Genomic DNA, 23,025 nt, shown 5'->3' with positions numbered 1-23,025 from the left:
CCATCACAGAGCTGTGACCTCCAAAAGGCAGCTGAGCTAAATCTGCAAATGTGTCTCTGAGAGGAGTTTGGATGACTTTCCACAATGATGACCACCATGGGGCGAGATCTTCCCTTTTCTCCCGCTGCAGTGGCTCTGCCCTGGAGTCGGCAAAGAATCGAATTCATGGACAGATTTTGAGTTCTAAGAAGCTTCTTCTGAAAATCGATTCTTGTTTACGTCCACACAAAAGAAAAACATAAATAGGGCAATTATCTGAGTGATTTCATTCTACAGCAAAAATATCTCTCTGTCTTATTCCACAGCCTTGGGTTCAAGACAACATAAGGGGTCCTGAGCTTCATACTTCACAGCATGATGGGTGATGTCTAAGGGGAAGGCATAGAATGGCCCTGGCATGTAGGGGCTTCCTGGGGATGGCAGGCGAGGCCTGTCCGGTCCTGTAGATCAGGGAGCCCTGTGAGCTGTGTGAGGAAGGCTGCAGCAGTTGCCAGGCTTGTACTTTGCTGGCAACATATTTTTTTACATGAGTAGAAAACCTCAAAAGCAGAACACAGACAAAAAGAACTGCTGTCACTAAGTCTCACTAATACCATCAGCCATCATTTCATAAAAGGACAATGACATTTCACACTCCACCCCGTCCCCCCCAAAAAATTACCAAGGATATCCCAGAAAACTGGATGCCTTTGAGTTGAATGAATTTAGCATCATGACCTGCTCACTCTTCTACCCCTGCTTTTCTGGTACCTTCCCAGAGTGGATAGAGCATTATCAGGAGGCAGGGCCCCCCTGCCTGTTCACTAGCAGGTGCCGAGGGCCATGGCAGAAGGAACAGTGGTGGCCTGGCCTCCAGAGGCCCCCGAGTGAGCCAGGGATTTCCTCATTTGCCTGCAAGTTGGGAAGGCACCTGATGCCGTTTACAAGACAATCCACATTGCTCTCCTCCGACTCAAAATCAACCTCACAGTCGGGGTGGGGGAGCCCCTGCCCAGGCCGGGGAGCCTCTCAGGCCAGGCATCATCAGCGTGGCTTTGCTGTGGGTCTCGGGAAGGGAGCTTCCCGTAACCAGGTAACTGCAGATAAGAAAAAGAACCTCAAATCCATGGCATCATGGAAGGGCCAGGTAATGACATTGTCACAACTCTCACCTTATCAAAACCATGACATTGATGGGGAAAGTTAATCAAGGGCTTGTGTTGATCTCCTCCTTCCTCTGGGAATTTCCAAGCAGCCCACAAGTCAGGTTTGGATAGGGAAGATCTACGTGTCAACACTGGGCAGGTTAAGGTTCAGGAAGTTCAGAGACCCCAGCAGTTTCCCAAGAGAATGACTACAGGAGGGCCCTGGAGTCCCCTCGAAGTTACCCACCTGTGACCGCCTGCCCTTATGCACAGATCGTTCGCCTTTTACTTGGGGAGCGGTGGAGGGGTATGGATAGGTGCAGACTCATGACAGAGGCTCACTGTGCCTGGGAATCGCTCTGCCTGTGTAAATCAACTTATCACCTGTGTGTAGGTGACAAACTGAGGAGGGCACAGAGGTGTCCCACTCCGGACTTAATCTGATGCCCTCTTCAGAGGGCTCGAAACACTTTCACCAGAAGAGGCCCGAGTTCTCTGAGCAGATAGTGGGCGTGACTGTATTATATCAGCAGGACTGGGCCATGGCTTACCTGCCCTGGCAGGTGTGGTATCAGGCAACAAGCAGGGACTCCACCCCAACCCATTCGCACAGATCTCTGTTCAAAATCCCAGGTCTACACTTACTGGCTGGGATGAACCTGGACGAGTCACTCACTCTGTGCCTCAGTTTCCCATCTCCAAAGGAAATCACAGTGCCCACCTCTCACGGGAAGTCCCCACATGAGCCCCTAGCTCAGTGCCTGCTGTTACATTGATGTCCAGCATCCACTCGGTACCTTTCCCAAGTCTCTGGTTTCTTCCCGTTAAGATTCACTTGCCTGTGGTTTGGTGGCATTGCTACTTGGAGTGGTCTTTAAGGCATAAACCTCAGGCCACTCTGCCTTCTCCCAGAGTGAGGACAGAGAGTTGGCCATAGCCCACTGCCTAGTGTGGGCCTCACACATTGCTGCCATGCAGTAATCAGTACATACTTTTTGCATGATGAGTACATGCATGTACAAGCAGGGACTTCACGTTAGTTTAATTTTAATTTTAATAAGATAACTCTTTATTGGGGAAATATCGCTTGTAAAGATTAGAAGAAATGGAAATATCACTTGGAGCAATTTTAAAGCACGTGGTAAAATCATGAAGATAGGCTACCCTCATCCCTCTGAGGGCCTCTCTGCGGGGCTGCAAGCACTGCTTGCCAGCTGTCTCCTGGTGGGGACATCAGGTGCAGCCCACTGCCAGGCACAGCTGTCTTGGCCCTGCTGTGTCTGGGGTTGGTGGGCACTGGAGTCATCTTTGCAGACTGTGCCTGGAGCTGTGCCCCTTAGCCCCCGCTCCCGCCCCGACCCAGACGCAGCCTCAGGGTCCTGCAGCACGGAGCTCTCGGCTATCCCCGCCCAGCAGGGGACGCCAGGCAGTACTGGTCCCACTTCTGCAGGTGGTGTCACTCCTCACCCAAGGAGCTGAGCTCCAGGCACAGAATTCCTCCTGTCACCATAGGGAGACAAGACAGACAGGACTTGGGTGTCTGTGGAACATCAGAAAGAAGCGACCCCCAGCGTAACTCCAGCAAGTGGAGAAGAGCAGGGCTGACTGAATGCCTCTAGGGATCCACACTCTTGTTCCCCCAGCTCCTCAGTGATAGTCTGCTTGGAGCTTGAGTTCTTGCCATCCTCTCCTACCCTCCCTCAGAGTGTAGGCTGATCCCAGCCTCCACAAGGGCCCCACCCTCCAAAGCCCAGCCTCGGTTTTCCTCAGTGACTGCCCAGTGGTAGGTGCGGCAGGACGTGTAAGGGAAAAGTCACCCAAGAACAAGGGGCAGATCTCGCCAGAAGGGGCACAGGTGTGTGTCCATGTCTGCAGGAGAGGACGACGGGCTCAGCCACTTCTGCCTGGCAGGGCCAGGTGCTCCCTGTCACTAGGCCCTGTGCAGATGGCCCTGCACAGAAACACCCCATTGTCCACCTGAGAAGCAGACACCTGTGGGGCCACCTCCTCGATGGGGCACTCCCAAGTGTCCCATCCTCCCTCCGTGGGCTCAGTTCATTTCGTTTTGGAGAGTGGTTAATCTCAGTGTCACACCCGGTACCACCGCATGTCCCAGTGCACGCCACGTGTCGCCTCTCCCCAGGACAATGGGACAGCTTTATCATGAGTATTTGAATTCCAAAGCCCCTCAGATAGGCACGGCTTTGCTCGAGGAACAATCTGATTCTGGGAAAAGGTTATCTGCGTCTTCTAAGAGTGTTACGCCACAATACCAGGAATACAAAGATGAGTTTGAGCATCATCCTTTCAGGAAATGTAAATACTTAAAGCAAAGGATTCTAGGGCAACTGTTTTTCTTCCCCATTATCAACTCCATGAAGAGTCTTTTCTGGCTTTTTTTTCAATTGTCCCCTCATGGCCTTTTAAATAACACAGATATGCTGTGTATCTGTTTATGTTCTATATGTGTACTTAGACTTTGTTTAGAAAAGAGCAAGATTCTTCCACCTCCAAGAACCAGTGATCACTCTGAAGGCTCTGTCACCCCCATGGAGAATGCAGCATGGTCAGGCATGCAAAAGGGTCTCTTACCAGGTCCTCTTTGTCAGGCGGTGGACTTAGATTAGTAGATAATCCTTCCTGGGCCAGGGGCCTCATGACTGGTCAGTAGTGTTGCCAGATTTCACAAGCAATATATATAGAATGTCCAGTTAAACTTGAATTTCAGACAAACAAATCATTTTTTAAGTAGAAGTATGTCCTATGCCATATTTAGACATCGTTTGTTTTATCTGGCAACACTACTTATAAGGAGCCTACCTTTCTGAGGATAGAAAGTGCACTTCCCATTAAGCAAGACTTTTCATTAACAGGAAGAACGTGAGCCTCCATTTAATAGGCTGGGCAAAAGGATGCCAAATGACTTTTGATGTAGTTTTTACTTTCATGAGCTTATTTCAACAAAGGATGTTAGAAACCCAAACATCAGCCAGGCGCAGTGGCTCACACCTGTAATCCCAACACTTTGGGAGGCCGAGGCGGGTGGACGATTTGAGCCCAGGAGTTCGTGACCAGCCTGGGCAACATGGCAAAACCCTGTCTCTATGCAAAAATAAAATAAACAGCCAAACATTTGCATATTGATGAGATTCTTTTTAAAACATAACAGCTCATTTTTGCTTTGAATTCTACATGAAAACTTGTGCTTTATTCGCAAGTAACGAACAGACCTGGAGTAAATCTCAGTGTCTGAAGATCGTTCCACAGGCGCCAGTTCTTACCCATGTTTCTGCTTATTCTCCAACCTAGTTGACGCCAAAGGGAGGCATCAGAAAAAGATTCGGAGCAAAACTCAGAATTACCTCAACCTGTATGCGGCGGAAGGCCTGCGTACCTTGTGCATCGCCAAGAGGGTGAGTGGGGGCGGCCCCGCGAGGGTGCACGTGCAGGTGGCCGCCCCACAGTGAGCAGTGCCCGGTACAGCACTCAATGATGTGTCTCCCATAGGTTCTGAGTAAAGAGGAGTATGCCTGCTGGTTGCAAAGCCACCTAGAAGCAGAATCCTCCCTGGAAAACAGCGAGGAGCTCCTCTTCCAGTCTGCCATTCGCCTGGAGACCAACCTGCACTTGTTAGGTAATTAACTTGAGAGCCGCATGCCTAAGGGCAGTGTGGAGTTTCCAGGGACAGCCCTGGAGGGGTGAGCGCTCTTGTCAGCGGCTGCTCCGCAGGCTGGCCTTGGTTAGGGAGCTGCCTGGCCGGACGCTGGCGCAGCTGAAGCGGGAGGGTGCTTGCCTGAATCTTCCCCCAGTCTCATTTCTGTGAGGTGCAGGTGCTGCCCGCCAGACAACCCAAGACAGCAGCTGCTGTGCTTCCCCTTAACCTGCTTTCCCACCAAAAATAGAGCCAAGGAGTGAGGTTTCTGACAGTTGGGGGTTGAAAGGATTTTCCCCTTGGGAAACAGGGAAACTTTTGGACCCAGAAATTGCTGCATTGTGCATGTTAGGAATGTTTCACAGATTCTAGATGGATGAAAAGAAAATGGGCTCATTTTTACTGAAATATGTCCACATTTCCAACTGTGTTCATCTTGGTACTTAATAAATACTAACTAGTATCAGTGATAAATGAAGGTATTTATTATGTTAATGCTTACTTTAATACTTAAAATGTTTATTTTCCTATGTATTAAAGCATTCATTAAATTAGCCGAGTCATTGTGCTCTGTGTGTCCTCCAGGAGCTGGTGTTGAGGGTGCTGGGCCCCCGCCTCCCTCCCGGGTGCTGGGGGTCAGGCAGTACCTCTTGAGCACAAAGCCCTGGGGAGTTCATCTTAACACAAAAAGGCGGTGTTCACTTGCCCTCTTTTTCTGGGCAGAGGAGTTGGGATAGCTACATGTTTACATCTACATTTCTAGTATAATACATAGTTAAGGTTTGCATTTAATAGCGTAATGTACACTAGGCATAACATACATCCGCACATATTTGATATATTGTTTGCCCACAGTATCTCATAGGAGGCCATGCATTACTTGGAAAGCCACAGGATCCAGGGGCCCAGTGGCACCATGAGTGGCAGCCCTGGATGTGAATTAAATGGAACACCTGAGAAACGGCTGTGCCTATTTTAGGCCCCGAAGTTTTGGCTTACTAAAGCAGGGATGCCGTCATCTGGACTGACTGGGCTTCCCCAGAAGACAGTATTGTGCAGGCCTGTGGGGTAGGAGGCATCTGCTGGTTGTCCCAGACGCGCCCGCCCAGCCTCACTGACCAGCCTGGTTTTTAACCCTTCACTGTGGGGCACCTTCCCCAGGGGGCAGCTTTTCTCCTGGACAGCACTGACTTCTCAAATGGAGTGAAATTGGCCCTCTGGTGCCTTTTCACAGTGCTTGCTGGTTCCACCCCCTGGAGTAATGCAGACAGAATCTCCTCCCTTTTCCACATGACAAAACCTTGACTGTTTGGGGACATGGCTGTGAGTCCCAGGCTGCCCCTTCTCCATCTTCCCTGCTCTCAGAGCCCAGGAGCCCTGACTCGGTTGTCCAGCCCTGCTCTGCCACTGCAAGCTGCTCATGCAGGCTGGTCGTGCAGGCTGATCGGGCAGCCTGGGGCAAGTGGCTCAATCCTTTTTGCATCCAAGTTCTGCTCTGTGGTAATCCCAGTGTTTCAGGCTCCTGTGAGGGTGAAAGGAAGGGATGACGGGAGGCACTGAGCGTGGCGCAGGCACAGGGCCCGGCACTGAGCGGTTGTGTGGTGATGAGTCTCCTGGTTGATGCTTCCACACCGTTTCCACCCGGCTGGCCTCTCCTCTGCAGGCTTTCTCTGGTGATCATGCATCGATCACCTCTCTTGGCCCGGATGCTGTAGCTCTGTTAACATATCCTAAGTTGTTAACAGCCCCTGCTGCACCCGAGGCTTATGGTGAACTTGTGATCTGGTCGTCTTCTTAGGTCTTTTTCACAGGGATTTCTTGCTTGGATTCTATAATTTTTACTTGGGCAACTGTGTGAAGATCTAAAATCAGAGTTTTCTACTGATCCCCTGTTCTGCTTCCTTTGATTGGAGTCGGGATCCTGGTCATCAGCGTTTCTCCAAACCGATTCCACCACATCCCACTGTCATCCTCAGGTGGATTCCTTCCCTCCAGGTGTACATGAGGATGGCTCTGAGTTGTGTTGGTGATGGAACTCCTGGGTTGCCAACATGGGTGCCTACTCATGCCTGCTGGCAGAGCCCGTGGATACATTTTGAAGAATTTTGCAATAGCCCACATAAATGTTCAGGAATCTCACGTCGCCTTTTGATGCTATGTTAGCAGATTGAAGTCAGCCAAGGTGGGAGTATTTACACCAAAGAAATGAGCAAATGCAGTAAATCGGCCTCCCTCCCACAGGCCGGTTGTTAACCACTTACCATCTCCTGCTACCTGGTATGTTTATGTTTCAAATGATGAGGGCTGAGCTGGAGAGTACAAGAGCTACCCACCACCTTAGTGTTCACACAGCTCAAACGCGGGCACTGTGTTCTAGCTCCGCAGCTTCATTGAGAAAAGTGAAGCCAGCCACTTATATTTTTACTATTCCAAAGCCAAATACTCCTTTCCAAATCTTTCCATGAAGGTGTTTTTTTTTTCCTTTCTTTTTTTTTTTTTTTTTTAATTTGCTTTGAGACAGGGTCTCTCTCTGTCACCTGGGCTGGAGTGCAGTGGTGCGATCACAGCACATTGTGAGCTCAAATTTCTGGGCTCTAGTGATCCTCCCGCCTCAGCCTCCTGAGTAGCTGGGACCACAGGCGTGTGCCACCAAGCCCATATGAATTTTTACTTTTTTTGGTAGAGACGGGGTCTCACTCAGGCTTGTCTCGAACTCCTGGTTTAACATGATCCTCCTGCCTCAGCCTGCCTAAGTGCTGGGATTACAGGCATGTGCCCCTGCACCAGGCCCAGGTGCTTATCTTAAATAGCATCAGAGAACCATACATAATTATCTTCAGCAGAAAGGATCTCCATTCTCTCCATGCTCTTGAAATTTTCTTTTCCTTAATTGTCTGGGCAGGAACCTAAATTCAAAGGATACTCTTGCTCGTTTTCCCCGGCGTCCTTGCTAGTTTCTCTAAATGTCTAAAACTTCCTCGTTGGTGAAATCCTTTCCCCTCCCATTCAGAGCTGTGTGGCACCAAGCACAGTGACGCTGGGCTCGGCACACTACCAACTCCTGTGTTATGATACTCAGAAATGCCAGGCCTTCCGGAGGGTCAGGTCATAAAGACAGTGGCATTTACTCAGTCACATAAATTACATCACAAACAAGTACCTTGGAAATCTGAAGAAAGCCACTGTGCCCCAAATCATCTTGAAAGGCTGCTCTCTGCAGGCACTCTTTCCTCTGCCATGTTTCATGCTGAGGTGGGGGTCCCTTCCATAACTCCTTTTTTCAGTTCAATGCTATTCTGCACCTGACTCAGGCTCACACCTTATAAAGGTGAGTGTTGGTGGGGTGACCCAGTGGGAGGCCCATGAGTTTGACCAATTAGCTCCTGAACTAAGGAGGGTCTGTTTTCAAGGTGTTAACTTTTCCCTGTGAAACAGCAGACACCCTCTGTACTGGAGTTGCCGGCAAGGCCTTCCCTGCTTTCTTTCTTGGCAGACATTTGACTGAGGGACTCTAGCTCAGCAGCTGGGATACAAAGGTGGGAGGCACAAGGTCCTTGAGGCAGGAAGTTGCCATTTAGAGAGGAGTGGGCAACTGCTTGGGTTATGTTTCAAGCACTCTGGTGGAAGCGTTATCCTGGCAAATTGTCAGTAATCCATCAAGGTTAGCCATTATTAGGCTTACTCTATAATCATTATTACTATCATTAAGTAGGAATGAATTACTATGAACACACAGAGGAAGGCAAGACCATCCCTCTGTCTTCCCCAGACATCAAGGAACCTGTGACAGTACAAGTGACACTCAGGATGAGCCAGGGACTCGGGCCACACACAGTCTGTCCCCCTGCTAGAGCCCAAGGGCCAGGGTGGGGGAGCAAAGCTAAGGTCAGATGCCCTCCCGGCTCCCGGGTGGCTGGGGATGTGCTCAGAGCGTGACCTGGCTTTCTTCCTGAGCAGGTCTTAAGCTCCACACGCTGCGTGGTCTTCCCAGGGGACTCAGGTTGTAAGGCTCAGAGCAGAGTGCAGCATGGGTGCAATGTTCCCTCCTCCTTTCTGGACCCTCCCCAAGTTCCCACATCACCTTCCGGTACATCCCCCACATGGGAGCCAGGCTCAGGCTGCATGAGCTGGAAGACAGTAGATCAGCCACTTGCCCCTGATGGGGGCTTCTGGGGAACTGGTGATGTTCTGCCCCCTGAACTCAGGGCTGGTGACACTGGTATATGACTTGTGAAAGTGCATCAAAGGAATATTTAAGAAATGTACACTTGTATGTTTACCTCAGTTCTACCTTCCCCTGCCCATGCCTGCCATCCCGTCATTCTAGAAGAAGGGATAAGGGTGGCTTAGTTCATTTGTTCTGCTGTCATGCAGTACCACAGACTGGGGACTTAAGCCACAGACATTTACTTCTCACAGTTTTGGGGGCTGAAAGTCCAAGATCAAGGCCCTAACAGCTCGCAAACCTCCTGGTTTGCAGATGGCCGCCTTGTTGTGGTGCCCTCACATGACAGGGAGATTGAGAAATCACCTCTCCAATGCCTGTTTGTTTGTTTGTTTATTTATTTATTTATTTATTTATTTATTTATTTATTTATTTATTTTGAGGCAGAGTCTCACTCTGTCACCCAGGCTGGAGTGCAGTGGCGTGATCTCAGCTCACTGCAACCTCCACCTCCTGGGTTCAAGCAATTCTGCCTCAGCCTCCTGAGCAGCTGAGACTACATGCGCCCACCACCATGCCCAGCTAATTTTTGTGCTTTTAGTAAAGATGGGGTTTCACCACGTTGACCAGGTTGGTCTGGAGCTCCTGACCTCAAGTGACCCGCCCGCCACGATCTCGTGCTGGGATTATAGGCGTGAGCCACCGCGCCCGGCCCCAGTGCCTCTTTTTATAAGGACACTGATCCCATCACGGGAGCCCCATCCTCATGACCTCATCTGAACTTAATTACCTCCTGCAGGCCCCACATCCTAATACTACCACACTGGGGATTAGCGCTCCCTCCTACGGATCTGGGGGACACAAACGCTCAGTCCATAGCAGCATCCCAGCACAGGGCACAGCATGGTGTAGCGCAGTAACGGAGCCTCACTCAGGGCTCAAACCCAGGGACCGGGGGCTGCAGCTCACTTCCAGAGTGCGGAAGACAGAAACTATCTCATCAAGATGTAAACAGATCTTAAAAAAAAAAAAAAAAAAAAAATCTGAGGCAGGCCTAAGCACATTTCCGCAGTCAGTAGTAGATTTTTCCCAACATACTGAGACCAAAAAGGCAAAACCTGCCTCTCGATTTCTTTGTGTTTGCAGAAAAAGCATATTTAGGATAATCTTGGTTTCAAGAAATAATGGGCTTGCCTGTGAAGTCTGTTTCTATAGTGACTAGTAATAAGCATTGTTGAGACTGGACATTCTGAATTTCATTGACCAGAAGCTTTGTATGGCGTGGGCAGTTTTTAAGACTATATTTTTATCCCTCCAAATATCGTCATTCCCAACACCTTCCCATACGCTTTGCTTTCAGGTTATCTGTAAAGTTACAAGTTAGAAAAAAGTTGAGGTACTTTGGTGTAAGTACACATAATTATGCTCAGTGACTCACAGTTATTCCTACGCACTCTCGACTGAGTCACATCAACAGAGCTGTCAAAAGCGTCCACCACTGTCCTGAAATGGTTCCACAAGGGACTTCCTGTCACTACATGGCAGACAACTGGCAGCCCAGCCCCGGGCAAGGCCCAGGCAACAGGGGCTGTACCAGTGCCTGCCTTTGGTGTATCTGGTGCATGCCATTTGCACCCCAGCAGGATTGCGGGTCACGTGAGAAGCGAGTTCGCTCACACTGCTGTGCATTTGACCAGGTGCCACTGGGATTGAAGATCACCTGCAGGACGGAGTCCCTGAAACTATTTCTAAATTGCGTCAAGCGGGCCTGCAGATTTGGGTTCTCACTGGTGACAAACAAGAAACAGCCGTCAACATTGCATATGCCTGCAAACTGCTGGACCACGACGAGGAGGTCATCACCCTGAACGCCACGTCCCAGGTAGGTGGGTTTCAAGTGGCTCTGCTTCCTTCCCCTGGGGTGGCCCATGTTTATCGTGGCCCCCTTGGCAGAGACTCATGTTCCTGGCAGCTGCTGTGAGAAGGACTTCACCCTCTGCGTTCGGGTTTAGGACGTGCATGTTATTGCCTTGGAAGAGGTGAAGTTTGCTGGAATTTCTTAGTACCAAAGGAATGCACATCTGGGCTTTATTAATACAAAGTTCAGCCTGCTTTCTCCTGACATACTGTCCAAGTCTTCAAAGAACTTTCTCATGAGGTCCCATGTGCTTCCACAGTGGAGCCAGGGCAGTGGTCCATTTAGCACTGACCACCTCAGGACCATTGCAGGCACTGAGGATTTCTTTATCCAGTCGGATGTGTCTGTTTAAATCCCCAAGTCTATGGGGAGCAGCTACTTCATATACTGCCCTGGTCTGGACTCTGAGTCCTCACAAGAGTTTCCACTCAAAACTTCTTGCGCTGGCTTTCAGACTTCTTGAATGGAGCAGGGAACCGTCTTGCTGTGGCTGATCTGCTCCTCCCCAGTATGGCCAAGGCCACCACAGCCTCTCTGGGGCTCACACTCAGACTCCCCCCAGCCCCTGTTAGGTCCACACCTGCACCATCAGCTGTCAGGACCTTGGGACTTTGTCGCTTGGGAGTGTCCCTTTCTGAGATGGCATTGGTGGGAGCATTCCTGCTCCGTGAGTTATTGCAGCAGCCCCCACTCATCTCCTGGCCTCTAGGGCCTCTCACTCCATCTGTAAGTGTAGGAAAGGCTGCCTGCTAAGCCCCGTTGTCCACATTGTACAGACGCCATTGTGACCCTCGCACCTTGTTCCATTGGATTCTAAGATCCAGATTCCCACCATTCTCAGTCCTTTCTTCACGGCCATGCTGGCCGGGATGCCCCCTTCCTCTCACATCTACGAAAGGTCATCCTGCTTCAGAGCCTGCGCCTTCACCAGGGCCTTTTTATTTTTTTAAGTGACCTCTTTCTCCAAGAAAGTTTGGGAATTTATGCTAAAGGTTGACCTGATGACCTGGTCATTGCTTTTATTTATTTATTTATTTATTTATTTATTTATTTATAATTAGCATATAGTTAAATTGGCTTTTTTTTTTTTTTGGTTATACACTTACATGAATTTTAACACATGCATAGATCTGTATAACCACCACCCTATCCACTGTCCAGGAGGGTTCCATCATCCCCAGAAAGTCTGCCGTGCTACCCCTGTGCAATTGTAACTTCCTTCCTTTTCTAACCTCTGGAGGCCGCCGATCTGTTCTCCAGAACTACAGTGTTGTCTTTTCCAGATGTCAAGTAAACAGAATACTCCAGTGTGTAACTTTCAGACCCTGGCTTCTTTCACTCAGCGTAACACCTTTGAGATTCACCTGAGTTGTTGCATGAATCAGTAGTATATTTCTCCTCGATGCTGAGTAATATCCACTAACACCAGATTTTGCATATCCATTCACTCAGTGAAGAACGTTTTAGTTGTTTCTGGTTGTTGACAATCATAAACAGCACTTCTACAAATGTGTGTGTACAGGTTTTTGTGTGAACATGTTTTCATTTCTTTAAATACCTAGGTCAGATGTGAGTGTGTCTAAGTTTATGAGAAGCTGCCAGATACCAGCCTGCTTTTCAAAGTGCTGTATTACTTTGCTCAGTGTCTTTTCCAGCACTTCGCATTGTCATTGATTTTTTTCTGCTAGCCCCTCTAATGGGTGTGTAGTGGTATCTTGTTATGGTTTTAATTTGCATTTCACTAGTGTCTAATGAAGTTGAACATCTTCTCATGTGCTTATTTTCCATTCAGATATCCTCTTGGATGAATTGTCTAGTCAAGTATTTTTCCATTTTCTAATTGAGTTGTTTTCTTTTTTTTTTATTATTATACTTTAGGTTTTAGGGTACATGTGCACAATGTGCAGGTTTGTTACATATGTATCCATGTGCCATGTTGATTTCCTGCACCCATTAATTCGTCATTTAGCATTAGGTATATCTCCTAATGCTGTCCCTCCCCCCTCCCCCCACCCCACAACAGTCCCCGGAGTGTGATGTTCCTCTTCCTGTGTCCATGAGTTCTCATTGTTCAATTCCCACCTATGAGTGAGAACATGCGGTGTTTGGTTTTTTGTCCTTGCGATAGTTTACTGAGAATGATGTTTTCCAGTTTCATCCATGTCCCTACAAAGGACACGAACTCATCTTAATGTTCAGTTTTGAGAATTCCTTTTCTGTATGTAAGTCCTTTGTTGGCTATATGATTTGCATATATTTCATCCCTATCTTCTTTATTTTTTAATATTGTCTTTCACAAAAGCTTTTAGTTTTGATAAATTTTTATTCTTGTTAAATTTAACTTTTATTTTATTATTTTGTTTTTTTGGAGATGAGGTCTCACTCTGTTACCCAGGCTGGAGTGCAGTGGTGCCATCGCAACTCACTACAGCCTCAACCTCCCAGGCTCAAGAGATCCTCCTGCCTCAGCATCCCTGGTACCTGGGACCACAGGAGCGCACAAGCATACCTGGCTAATTTTTTATTTTTTTAAGAGATGTGATGCCCCCACATTGCCCAGGCTGGTGTCAAAATCCTGAACTCAAATGATCATCCTGCCTCGGCCTCTCAAAGTGCTGAGATTACAGACTTGAGCCACTGTGCCTGGTCTGATTGGTCATTTTTTTTTTAATTTTATGAATCATGCATTTGGTGTCATGTCTAAGATGTGCCTAATTATGAATATTTTCTCCTATGTTTTATTCTAAAAGTGTTACACGTTAACATTTTATCTATAGATGCAGTCCATTTTGGGTCACATTTCATGAAAGGTGTGATTGTTAGGTTAAACTTCATCTTTCCACATGTGGCTGCCCAGTTCCTTCAGTGCCATTTGTTGAAAGCGTCTTTTTTGGTTGAAAGCGTCTTTGTCAAAAATCAGTTAGTTGTATTTGTGTGGGTCTGTTTCTAGACTTTCTGTTCTGTTCCATTCATTTGTTTGTCTGTCCCTTCACCAATACGATGTGTATTGATTCATTGTAGTAGTTTGATTACTGTAGCTTTTTATAAGTCTTAAAAATTGGTAGTGTTATTCCTCCAACTTTATTCTATTTCAAAATTGTTTTGGCTAGTCATCTTATTTGTGGCCTTCATATATGAATTTTAAATTAATTTTTCTGTACAGAAATTCCTGCTGGAACTTTTATTTGAATTTTGTTAAATTTATAAATCAATTTGGGAAGCATTGATATTTTTATTATGTTGATCTTCCATTCTGTAAACATGGTATATCTCTACATTTTTTAGGTCTTGTTTTATGTCTTTTATCAGCATTTTATAGTTTTCAGCATACACATCATATGTTTTGTTAGATACATACCCAAGCACCTATGCTCCTCAACTTATGATGGGGTTATATCCCAATAAACCCATCATAGGTCAAAAATATCATAAGTTGAAAATGTATTTAATACCCCAATAAACCCATCCAAAAGTTGAAAATTTGTAAGTTGAACCATTGTAAGTCAGGGACCATCTGTACAACGTTTTTTGTAGGTTTCGTAAGTAGTATTTTTAAATTTTTATTTTCCATCTGTTTATAGTACAGTTGACCCTTGAACACATAGGGGTTAGGGATACCAATCCCTCTGTGTAGTCAAAAATCCACAAATAACTTTTGACTCCCCAAAAACTTAACTACTCATAGCCTACTGTTGACCAGAAGCCTTACTGATAACAACTAGTCAATTACCACCTATTTTGTGTATTGTATGTATTATATGCTGTATTCTTACAATAAAGTAAGCTAGAGAAATAAAGTTAAGAAAATCTTAAGGAAGAGAAAATATATTTACTATTAATTAAGTGAAAGCGGATCTTCACTGGCTCTTTCCTTGGTCATGTCTATTCTGCCATTGAGCCCATCCAGAGAGTTTTTAAAAATAAACTTTATATATAGAATTGTTTCAAATTTAGAGAAAAACTGTGAGGATAGTACAGACTTATTTCTCATATATGCCATACATAATTTATTCTGTTACTGATCTTACATTAGCCTAGTACGTTCATTACATTAAGGAGCCAATGCTGATACATTATTACTTTCTAAAGTCCATATATTGCCTTAGTTTTTACCTAGTGTCCTTTTTCTGTTCCGTGGTCCCATCCAGAACACCACATTACATTTAGTCATCATGCCTCCTTACACTCTTCTTCACTGTGACACTTCTAAACTTTCTTTATTTTTAATCATTTTGACCACTTTGAAGAGTGCTGGCCAGGTATTTTGTAGAATGCCCCTATATTGAGATTTGTCTGAAGTGTTTCTTATCACTAAAGTGGAGCTAAGGGTTTTAGGGAGGACAGCCACAGAGATGAAGCGCCATTTTCATCATATCCTATCAAGGGCACATGCTGTCAACACCATGTCACTGTTGGGGTTGGCCTTGTGATTGTCAGGTTTATTCGCTGTACTGTTTGCCTCTTCCCATACTGAATTCTTCCGAAGGAAGTCACTGTGCACAGCTCACAGGTAAGGAGTGTTATAGTTTTCTCCTTGAGGGCAGAGTATCTACATAGATGATTTAGAATCCAGTGAGCTTTTTATTTCAGTTAATGTATTTTTGTCTAAAATTTCTATTTGGTTCTCCAAAATATCTTCCTTCTTTTTGGCCAAGACTTTCTGTCTCTCTGTTCATTTCCAGCATGTTCAATCTTACTTCTTGGAACATTTGGGTAATGGCTGTTCTCGTCTTTCTCGATAATGTCAGTGTCCGTGTCATCCTGATGTTGGCTTCTGTGGATTGTCTTTTTCCACAGAGTTAAGATTTTCCTGGTTCTTTATATGCTAAGAAGTTTTGGATTGTATCATGGGCATTTCAAATATTATGTTATGACACTAGCCATTTTTAATTTCTATGGAGAATGTGGATTTTTTTAAGCAGGTGATCAACCCTGTGGGGTTTGGGCTGTGAGCTCTGGGTGTTGGTTTCAAAGGCAGATATGTTTGTAAGACCTAGTCTTGCATTTTTGCCCTCCAGAGGTCACCTTGGAACTTGGGTGGCAGTCTGTTGCAGTTTGCCTCTCAAAGGCTTTGTTATGGGTGAGCCCAGGAATTCATAAACAACATTATGGGGTCAGTTAGCCAAGCTTCTCTTTCTTTACAATTTTTCCAGTGCCTTCTGGTTCCCCAAGAATCGCCTTTTCAGTCTTCTGGCAGGAAAGCTGGAGTGTGTCACCTTCTTCCCATATTTCCTGCCCTTCCCCTGCGTCCAGCGCCAAGTGGGGGCAGAATAGAAGACAGCACCACAGGCTCTGATGGAAAGGAGGGTGCAGCTCCCTTGGAGTCTGTGGCAGCAGAAGGTTCTGCCACTGCCATTCCTGCACAGCCACGGTAGCAAAATTACCTGGGACTGAGTTCAAAATAATAGAAGAAAAAGAATAAATAAAATTGGAGACTTCCTCATCTTCTCAGAGCATTGGGAACCCCTTTTTCACTCCTCAAGCCAGAGCTAGAAGGTGTCTCCTGGAGCTCTCTCTGTCCCTGCCTTGGAGCCCACGTCCAGGTTCCCTGGTGCCTTGGGCTAAGCCAGGGGCTACCAGAGTAACAGTGACATACTCACCACCCATTCAGTGTCTTTAGCACACTTGTCTCCTCTCCCAGTCCGTCGGCTGCTACTCACTCTCAGGGCTCCGCAGTAGTGAGCCTATGCGTCCTGCCCACGTGCCGGCTACAGTCAGTGGGAGCAGCAGGATGAGGGCGGAGTCTCCACTGCTGTGCGAGTCCAGGGAGCTCGTGGAGTTCCTGCGATGGCATCCCGCATTCTCCTCAAGGCCTTCCCCAGTTACTGCCGTATCCCACCCCATGCCCTGGAAGCAAAGCTCTCCCTCTCCTGTCCATCTCCACACTTTCGCACATCCTGGTTGGTGATTTGCTGCAGCCATGAGTGTGTGTGCATCAACTGTCTGTTGCCCCTATGGCAGTAACTGTCTTTTCAGTCTTCTTTTCTCTAGTCTGGCTTCATTTTCTGAATACAAAGGATCCTCAGTAAGCGTGTGTTGAACACAGCTGAATTTCCATGTTATGTTGCAGGGCACTGGTCCCTGACCCAGCAGACTCACCGTCTGCAGAGGATCGGGAGCTGCTCAGGCTCCCCTGAGCGTGTTTGTTCCTGGAGACCGTGGTCCCTCCTGTGCCTCCAGCTCCTGCCCCTGATCCCTAGTGCTGCTACCACCGTAGATTTTCCTCCTTTCTCTGGAATCCAGATCAAGTTTTGCCTATTAAAAGCCTCCGTAACTGTGCTTTTTTTTTTGTTTTCCTGGCGGTATTGGAGAACTTAGGGAGAATACGGAAAATTGCATTTCTTTAGGGGCTAATCATAACAAAGCCTTTTGCAGAGCTTTGTGTCCTGCAGTTGGTTTTTGGCGGGTTAGGTAAGGGCCTCCAAGAACTATCAAGAAGTACATGGAGGGCCTTCAGTCTAACTATCCAACAATTTCACAATAATACAGTCCAGCCTTCCAAAGTGAAGATGGTCTACTCCAACATCTGCACTGTATCACGGGCGATCAAGTAAGATCTTAGAGAAACCTAGATCAGTTCAGTCTCTTTTTTTTTTTTTTTTGAGATGGAGTCTCGCTCTGTTGCCCAGGCTGGAGTGTAGTGGTGCAATCTCGGCTCACTGCAAGCTCCGCCTCCCAGGTTCATGCCATTCTCCTGCCTCAGCCTCCCGAGTAGCTGGGACTACAGGCACCCACCACCAAGCCTAGCTAATTTTTTGTATTTTTAGTAGAGACGGGGTTTCACAGTGTTAGCCAGGATGGTCTCAATCTCCTGACCTCGTGATCCGCCCACCTCGGCCTCCCAAAGTGCTGGGATTACAGGCATGAGCCACCACACCCGGCCACCAATTCAGTCTCTTCTATGGGGAAAGTCATCCTCTCCGGCTGAACTTCACAGTTTCTGGAGGGTGGCCTCTGGGCAGGCAGGTAGTGCAGCCTGGAGCCCGGGAAGGATGTCAGCTCCAGAGGTGTTGAGCCAGGGCAGGGATGTTTGTGGCATGACTCTGAGGGAACTGCGCTGTCCTCTCATGTCCCTTTCAGGAGGCGTGTGCAGCCCTGCTAGACCAGTGCCTAAGCTACGTGCAGTCCAGAGGCCTCCAGAGAGTCCCTGAGAAGACCAAGGGCAAAGTGAGCATGAGGTTCTCCTCTCTCTGCCCACCCTCCACGTCCACTGCCTCTGGCCGCAGTCCCAGCCTCGTGATTGATGGGAGAAGCCTGGCCTATGCTCTGGAGAAAAACCTGGAGGACAAATTCCTCTTCCTTGCCAAGCAGTGCCGCTCCGTCCTCTGCTGTCGGTCGACGCCTCTGCAGAAGAGCATGGTGGTGAAGCTGGTGCGGAGCAAGCTCAAGGTCATGACCCTGGCCATAGGTGAGTATCCCAGCTGGCCAGACAACCTCCTCCCAGCTGTACCCAAACTTCCTCTACCCCTCCATGCTACACAACGAGATGGGAAAATACTTCCTCACGTTTCTTTCTGTGTGTAAAATCACACCCAGTGTGACAGAGCAGGCAACATGTTCTGAAGGTAAAGTTTACATTGGAAAGCCACAAAAGAGAGTAGCAGATTTACAGTTTCATGCTGTAAGGTCAGTAATCCAGTGCTGCTTTACGGCAACAAGATGGAGCTTACCCTGTTTCTCGGGAGACAGGACACTAGAGACCTGCCTGTCCCAGTCTGTCCTGGCCACAGCAGAGGGCACTACACACTCAGCCTTAGCCCAGGCCAACTTAGAAGGCCCTTTGCAGCTGCTTCTGGTCACCATGAGCCTCCGGGTGTCCAAGGCTTTGTAACGCCCTAAGGGTTCAGAGGCTTGATGACCAGAATTCCCACTGCTTTCTGTCAGCTGCACTGATGGTTCTGGGACAAGCTTCTGAGTAAGTAAGTCCATCCTCAGATACGCATCACTGCTCAGTTTTACACCAGTTATTTCAGTACTGTGTCTCTCATGGTGGTTTTTCCTGGCAGACGCTGTTGGCCTGGAGAGCCCTGTCTGCTCCTCTCCAGGGATGAGATGGTGGCCACTCGCCTCCTTCCAGGACGTCCTCTCTGCCCACTTCTGGCGCAGCCAGAGTCTCTAGCACAGGTTCAGGGGCTCAGCAGCACCACCTCCTGGTGAGGGCCAGGAAGGAAGCGGTGGCCGTGATCCCTACATGCCAACAATTGGGCCTCCCTGTAAATAGAATCTACACCTAGGTGAGAATTGGATCAGAAATAAAGTACCCTCGCCAATCAATCAGCCAGTGTTGGCAGTATTTTCTGCAAAAGGTCTGTGACAGCCCCTGCTTGTTGACATGGGGTTTGCCTCCTGTTCACAGTGGGCACCTCACCTGGCCAGAGGAGACCGCTGTTGAGCCTGGGTTACAGTGGGAGTGAGGAGAGCGGGAGCTGGCCTGAACACGGTCATCGTGGGGACTCTGCCCTACACATCTTGAGGCCGGTAACCGCTAAGGAGAGTGGGCACAGGGCACATGCTCAGGAGGCCCGGGGAACCTAACAGCCACGGCCTGTCCTGAGGCCATCTTTGCCTTCAAGTGCCTGGGGTGGCCCTCAGGTTTCCCTGAGGAGCTGGAAACGGTCTTCAGGCTGACCTGCACCACCCCCGTCCCAGCCTCCCCGTCTGAGCGTCAGTGTCCTCCCTGGGAGCACGAGGACAACGTCAGCCCTGAAAGGCCACAGTAAGACGTGGATGATGTTTCCCTGGCCTGGCCAGGGCCCGGCTCAGTCACGTAGCCACTGGTGTCTGGTATTCCTTAAGAAGTGGAAGGAAATCCTTGGCTGATTAAAAAGAAAAGGAAACACAAAAATGGAATCTCAAAAGAAAACGGGAAAGTAATGACCCATAAGAACATTAGGGCATGGCTGGGCACGTGGTTCACACCTGTCATCTCAACAGTTTGGGAGGCCAAGGCAGGAAGATCACTTGAGCCCAGGAGTTTGAGACCAGCCTGGGCAACATAGTGAGTCCCCATCTCTACAAAAAATAAAAAAGATTAGCTGTGTGTGGTGGCACACACTTGCAGTCTCAGCTACTTGGGAGGCTGAGGTGGGAGTCTCACCTGAGCCTAGGAGGTCAAGGCTATAGTGAACCGTGATCACACCACTACACTCTAGCCTGGGCAATAGAGCGAGAGACCCTGTCTCAAATAAAGAAGAAAAAAAAACTGCTGGGGCAACATGGTGGGTGAAACCCCATCTCTACTAAAAATACAAAACCTGGCTGGGTGTGGTGGCATGCACCTGTAGTCCTAGCTACTCAGGAGGCTGAAATGGGAGGATCACTTGAGCCCAGGAGGTTAAGGCTGCAGTGAGCCATGATCATGCCACTGCCCTCCCACCTAGCCTGGGTGACAGAGTGAGACCCTGTCTCAAAAGAAAAAAGAAAGAAAGAATGCGTTAAAGCATCAATGTGACCTACTCCTAGTGCCCAGTGGTTTATAATATAGACAGCATTGTTGCATACCATATCTCATTTTTTGCCGTATCTCATTTTCAATGGGACATTCTGTGAAAAGGTGTACAGATTTTTATTGCTTCAGAGAATTCAAATTTGATATATATTAACTGATCAGTTAATATTGGTCTCAACTGCCGGGCGCGGTGGCTCACGCTTGTAATCCCAGCACTTTGGGAGGCCGAGGCGGGTGGATCACGAGGTCAGGAGATCGAGACCACAGTGAAACCCCGTCTCTACTAAAAATACAAAAAATTAGCCGGGCGTGGTGGTGGGCGCCTGTAGTCCCAGCTACTCGGAGAGGCTGAGGCAGGAGAATGGCGTGAACCCGGGAGGCGGAGCTTGCAGTGAGCCGAGATTGCGCCACTGCACTCCAGCCTGGGTGACAGAGCGAGACTCCGTCTCAAAAAAAAAAAAAAAAAAAAAAATTGGTCTCAACATTATAAAGAACAAGAAAATCACAGGGAAGAGACATCCTGTAGTCACACTACAAGCCATTCTAACTTTGTGTATCTGCACCTTTTCTCATTTGTGCAACTTGGGATGTATGCCCTGATTTGGGCTCTTCTGCTGCCCAGTTCCAAGAATGGTGACCGTCACGGAGTGATAACGACTTTATGTCTCTGCTGTCCTTTCCCCGAAGGTGTCCAGAGCTCTGACCTATGCTCTGTGTTCCTAAACATTTTATATCAACAAATTGACAGAATGAAGAGAAGTTCTCCTTAACTGCACCCCTAGAGGGCCCCAAAGTGAGCACAATGGCTAATACTGTGGCAATCCATGTGCAAAAAAAAAGAGCTCCACAACGTGCTGGTCTGAATTTAACCTCTTTCCTTTAGTTTAGAAACTGCCCGGGGAAGTGTGGCTGGGAGTAGCCTTGGCTGCTTGGCTGGAGTGGTTCAGTAACTAATGATGATGAAGATGATGATAGCATCTTTCCTTGTGCCAGACAGCAGGATGCGGGCTTTACTGATGTAAGAGCGACACTGCAGAGCAGGCACCGCGTACCAGGTGGCTCAGCTCCAGCCCGCTTTCTGAAACATCTTCTGGTGTGGCTGGCTTATTCTGAATGCTTAACTTTATTCTCCCAGGGTGGATGCTCTACTTCTTTTCCCCCCATCTTTCCCAGGACCCTTTCACAGGACTGAGTTCAATGGGGACCCCCAAGAAAATCTAGCACATTGATTTGATTCTGTGCTGTTTCTAGAATCAAACAATTCTTCTTGCCTGTGGTGTTTCTAGGTGATGGAGCCAATGATGTCAGCATGATCCAGGTGGCAGATGTGGGTGTGGGAATCTCCGGCCAGGAGGGTATGCAGGTAAAGACCAATCAGGCTATTCTGTGTGACCAACTGGCACTACTGGCCTCTTGTCCTATCACCCTGTGGGCTGTCCCAAACTTCCTCTGGGCTCTATTGAACGAGGCTAAAGGGTTTGCCCTCAATATAGCTGATGCTCAATACAGCTGCTAAGCCACTAGTGGAAGGTAAGGGGGAATGCCATTCTTCCTGTTTATGAAGCAGTGTGCAATAAGCGTGTCTTCCCATGTCACAAGTCTATTTTTGTGAAATAAGTGGTTCAGAGCGAGGCAAGGTGAGTCATCGCCTTCTGTCTGGCTTTCGATGGCTCAGTCCCAGCAGGCACTTTTTACTGTCCGTGAACACTGAGCAATACCATTTGAAAAAATGCCTTTGATGTAGGTGGAGCCTGGTGTCACTGTACGGGTGGAATGTAGCCATCCTCACACACATGGAAGTTCACCTCTGCATCTTTCCTCTGCCACTGTGTTCACTCTCGGTCTGGGAGTCAGACATTGAACAAATGACTTAACTAAAAATGTGCTTCTTTTGGATTTAGTATTACAACAGTTTCCAACATTTGATTAAGTATGAATCACAGCATTTTTGGGTTGGTGGAGATTTTAGGGAACAATTTATCCTATGTTCTAAAAACCAGGATGTTGACACCACTTACTCACTGGTTGATTCATTTGCTGACTCAATGGTTTGATCAGTAATGATCTATTGGGCATGTACTACATGCCAGGCCTATGCAGAGCTCATTAATAGTTTTAGCTGATGTTCCACCCTCAGATGGAGGGTCCCAAGCTAGATGCACAGTAGTTCCATCATGGCTGGTCCTTGACACTTGCCTTATTCCCCCCACCGTCATCTGACTGGAATCTCTGTGTTACGTTACTCGCACATTTTTTCTTCCTCCAGAAAATTGAAAATGGTGTTCATGTTTGACTCACCTTTGTGTCTCCACAGTGCCCAGCATGGCACCTTGCACAAGGGAAGCTCAAGAAACATTTGCTAAGTAAATGTACAAAATACAGTGGACCCTTGAACAACACGGGTCTAAACTGTTTGAGTCCACTTATATGGGGACCTTTTTCAATAAATACTTGGAAAATTTTTTGGAGATTTGTGACAATTTGAAAAAACTTGCAGATGAACCGCATAGCCTAGAAATATCGAAAAAATTAAAGCTGGCCAGGCGTGGTGGGTCGCACTTGTAATTTCAGCACTTTGGAAGGACAAGGCGGGAGGATCACTGGAGGCCAGGAGTTTGAGACCAGTGGGGCAATGTGGTGAAACCCCATCTCTACTAAAAATACAAAAACCCCAGCGTGGTGGCCCATGCCTGTAGTCCCAGCTACTTAGGGGGCTGA

The 23,025-nt window shown here is 47.8% G+C and overlaps 1 protein-coding gene across 2 annotated transcripts in view; it reads left to right on the top strand.

Moving 5' to 3' along the window:
- ATP10A (ATPase phospholipid transporting 10A (putative)) overlaps window positions 1–23,025 on the top strand; it is a 191,587-nt gene that overhangs the window by 156,944 nt on the left and 11,618 nt on the right. For both annotated transcript variants that reach the window (XM_063640219.1, XM_055278452.2), the window contains 5 exons: window positions 4,434–4,537; window positions 4,632–4,758; window positions 10,639–10,823; window positions 17,940–18,267; window positions 21,594–21,670. In XM_063640219.1, the coding sequence (XP_063496289.1) occupies window positions 4,434–4,537; window positions 4,632–4,758; window positions 10,639–10,823; window positions 17,940–18,267; window positions 21,594–21,670 (821 nt within the window). The remainder of the gene's footprint in view (window positions 1–4,433; window positions 4,538–4,631; window positions 4,759–10,638; window positions 10,824–17,939; window positions 18,268–21,593; window positions 21,671–23,025) is intronic.

The sequence above is a fragment of the Symphalangus syndactylus genome, chromosome 5, assembly GCF_028878055.3.
Source record: "Symphalangus syndactylus isolate Jambi chromosome 5, NHGRI_mSymSyn1-v2.1_pri, whole genome shotgun sequence".
Lineage (NCBI taxonomy): Eukaryota > Metazoa > Chordata > Mammalia > Primates > Hylobatidae > Symphalangus > Symphalangus syndactylus.
Note: the sequence above shows the minus strand (reverse complement) of the source record. Positions and strands in the feature narration are given on the sequence as shown.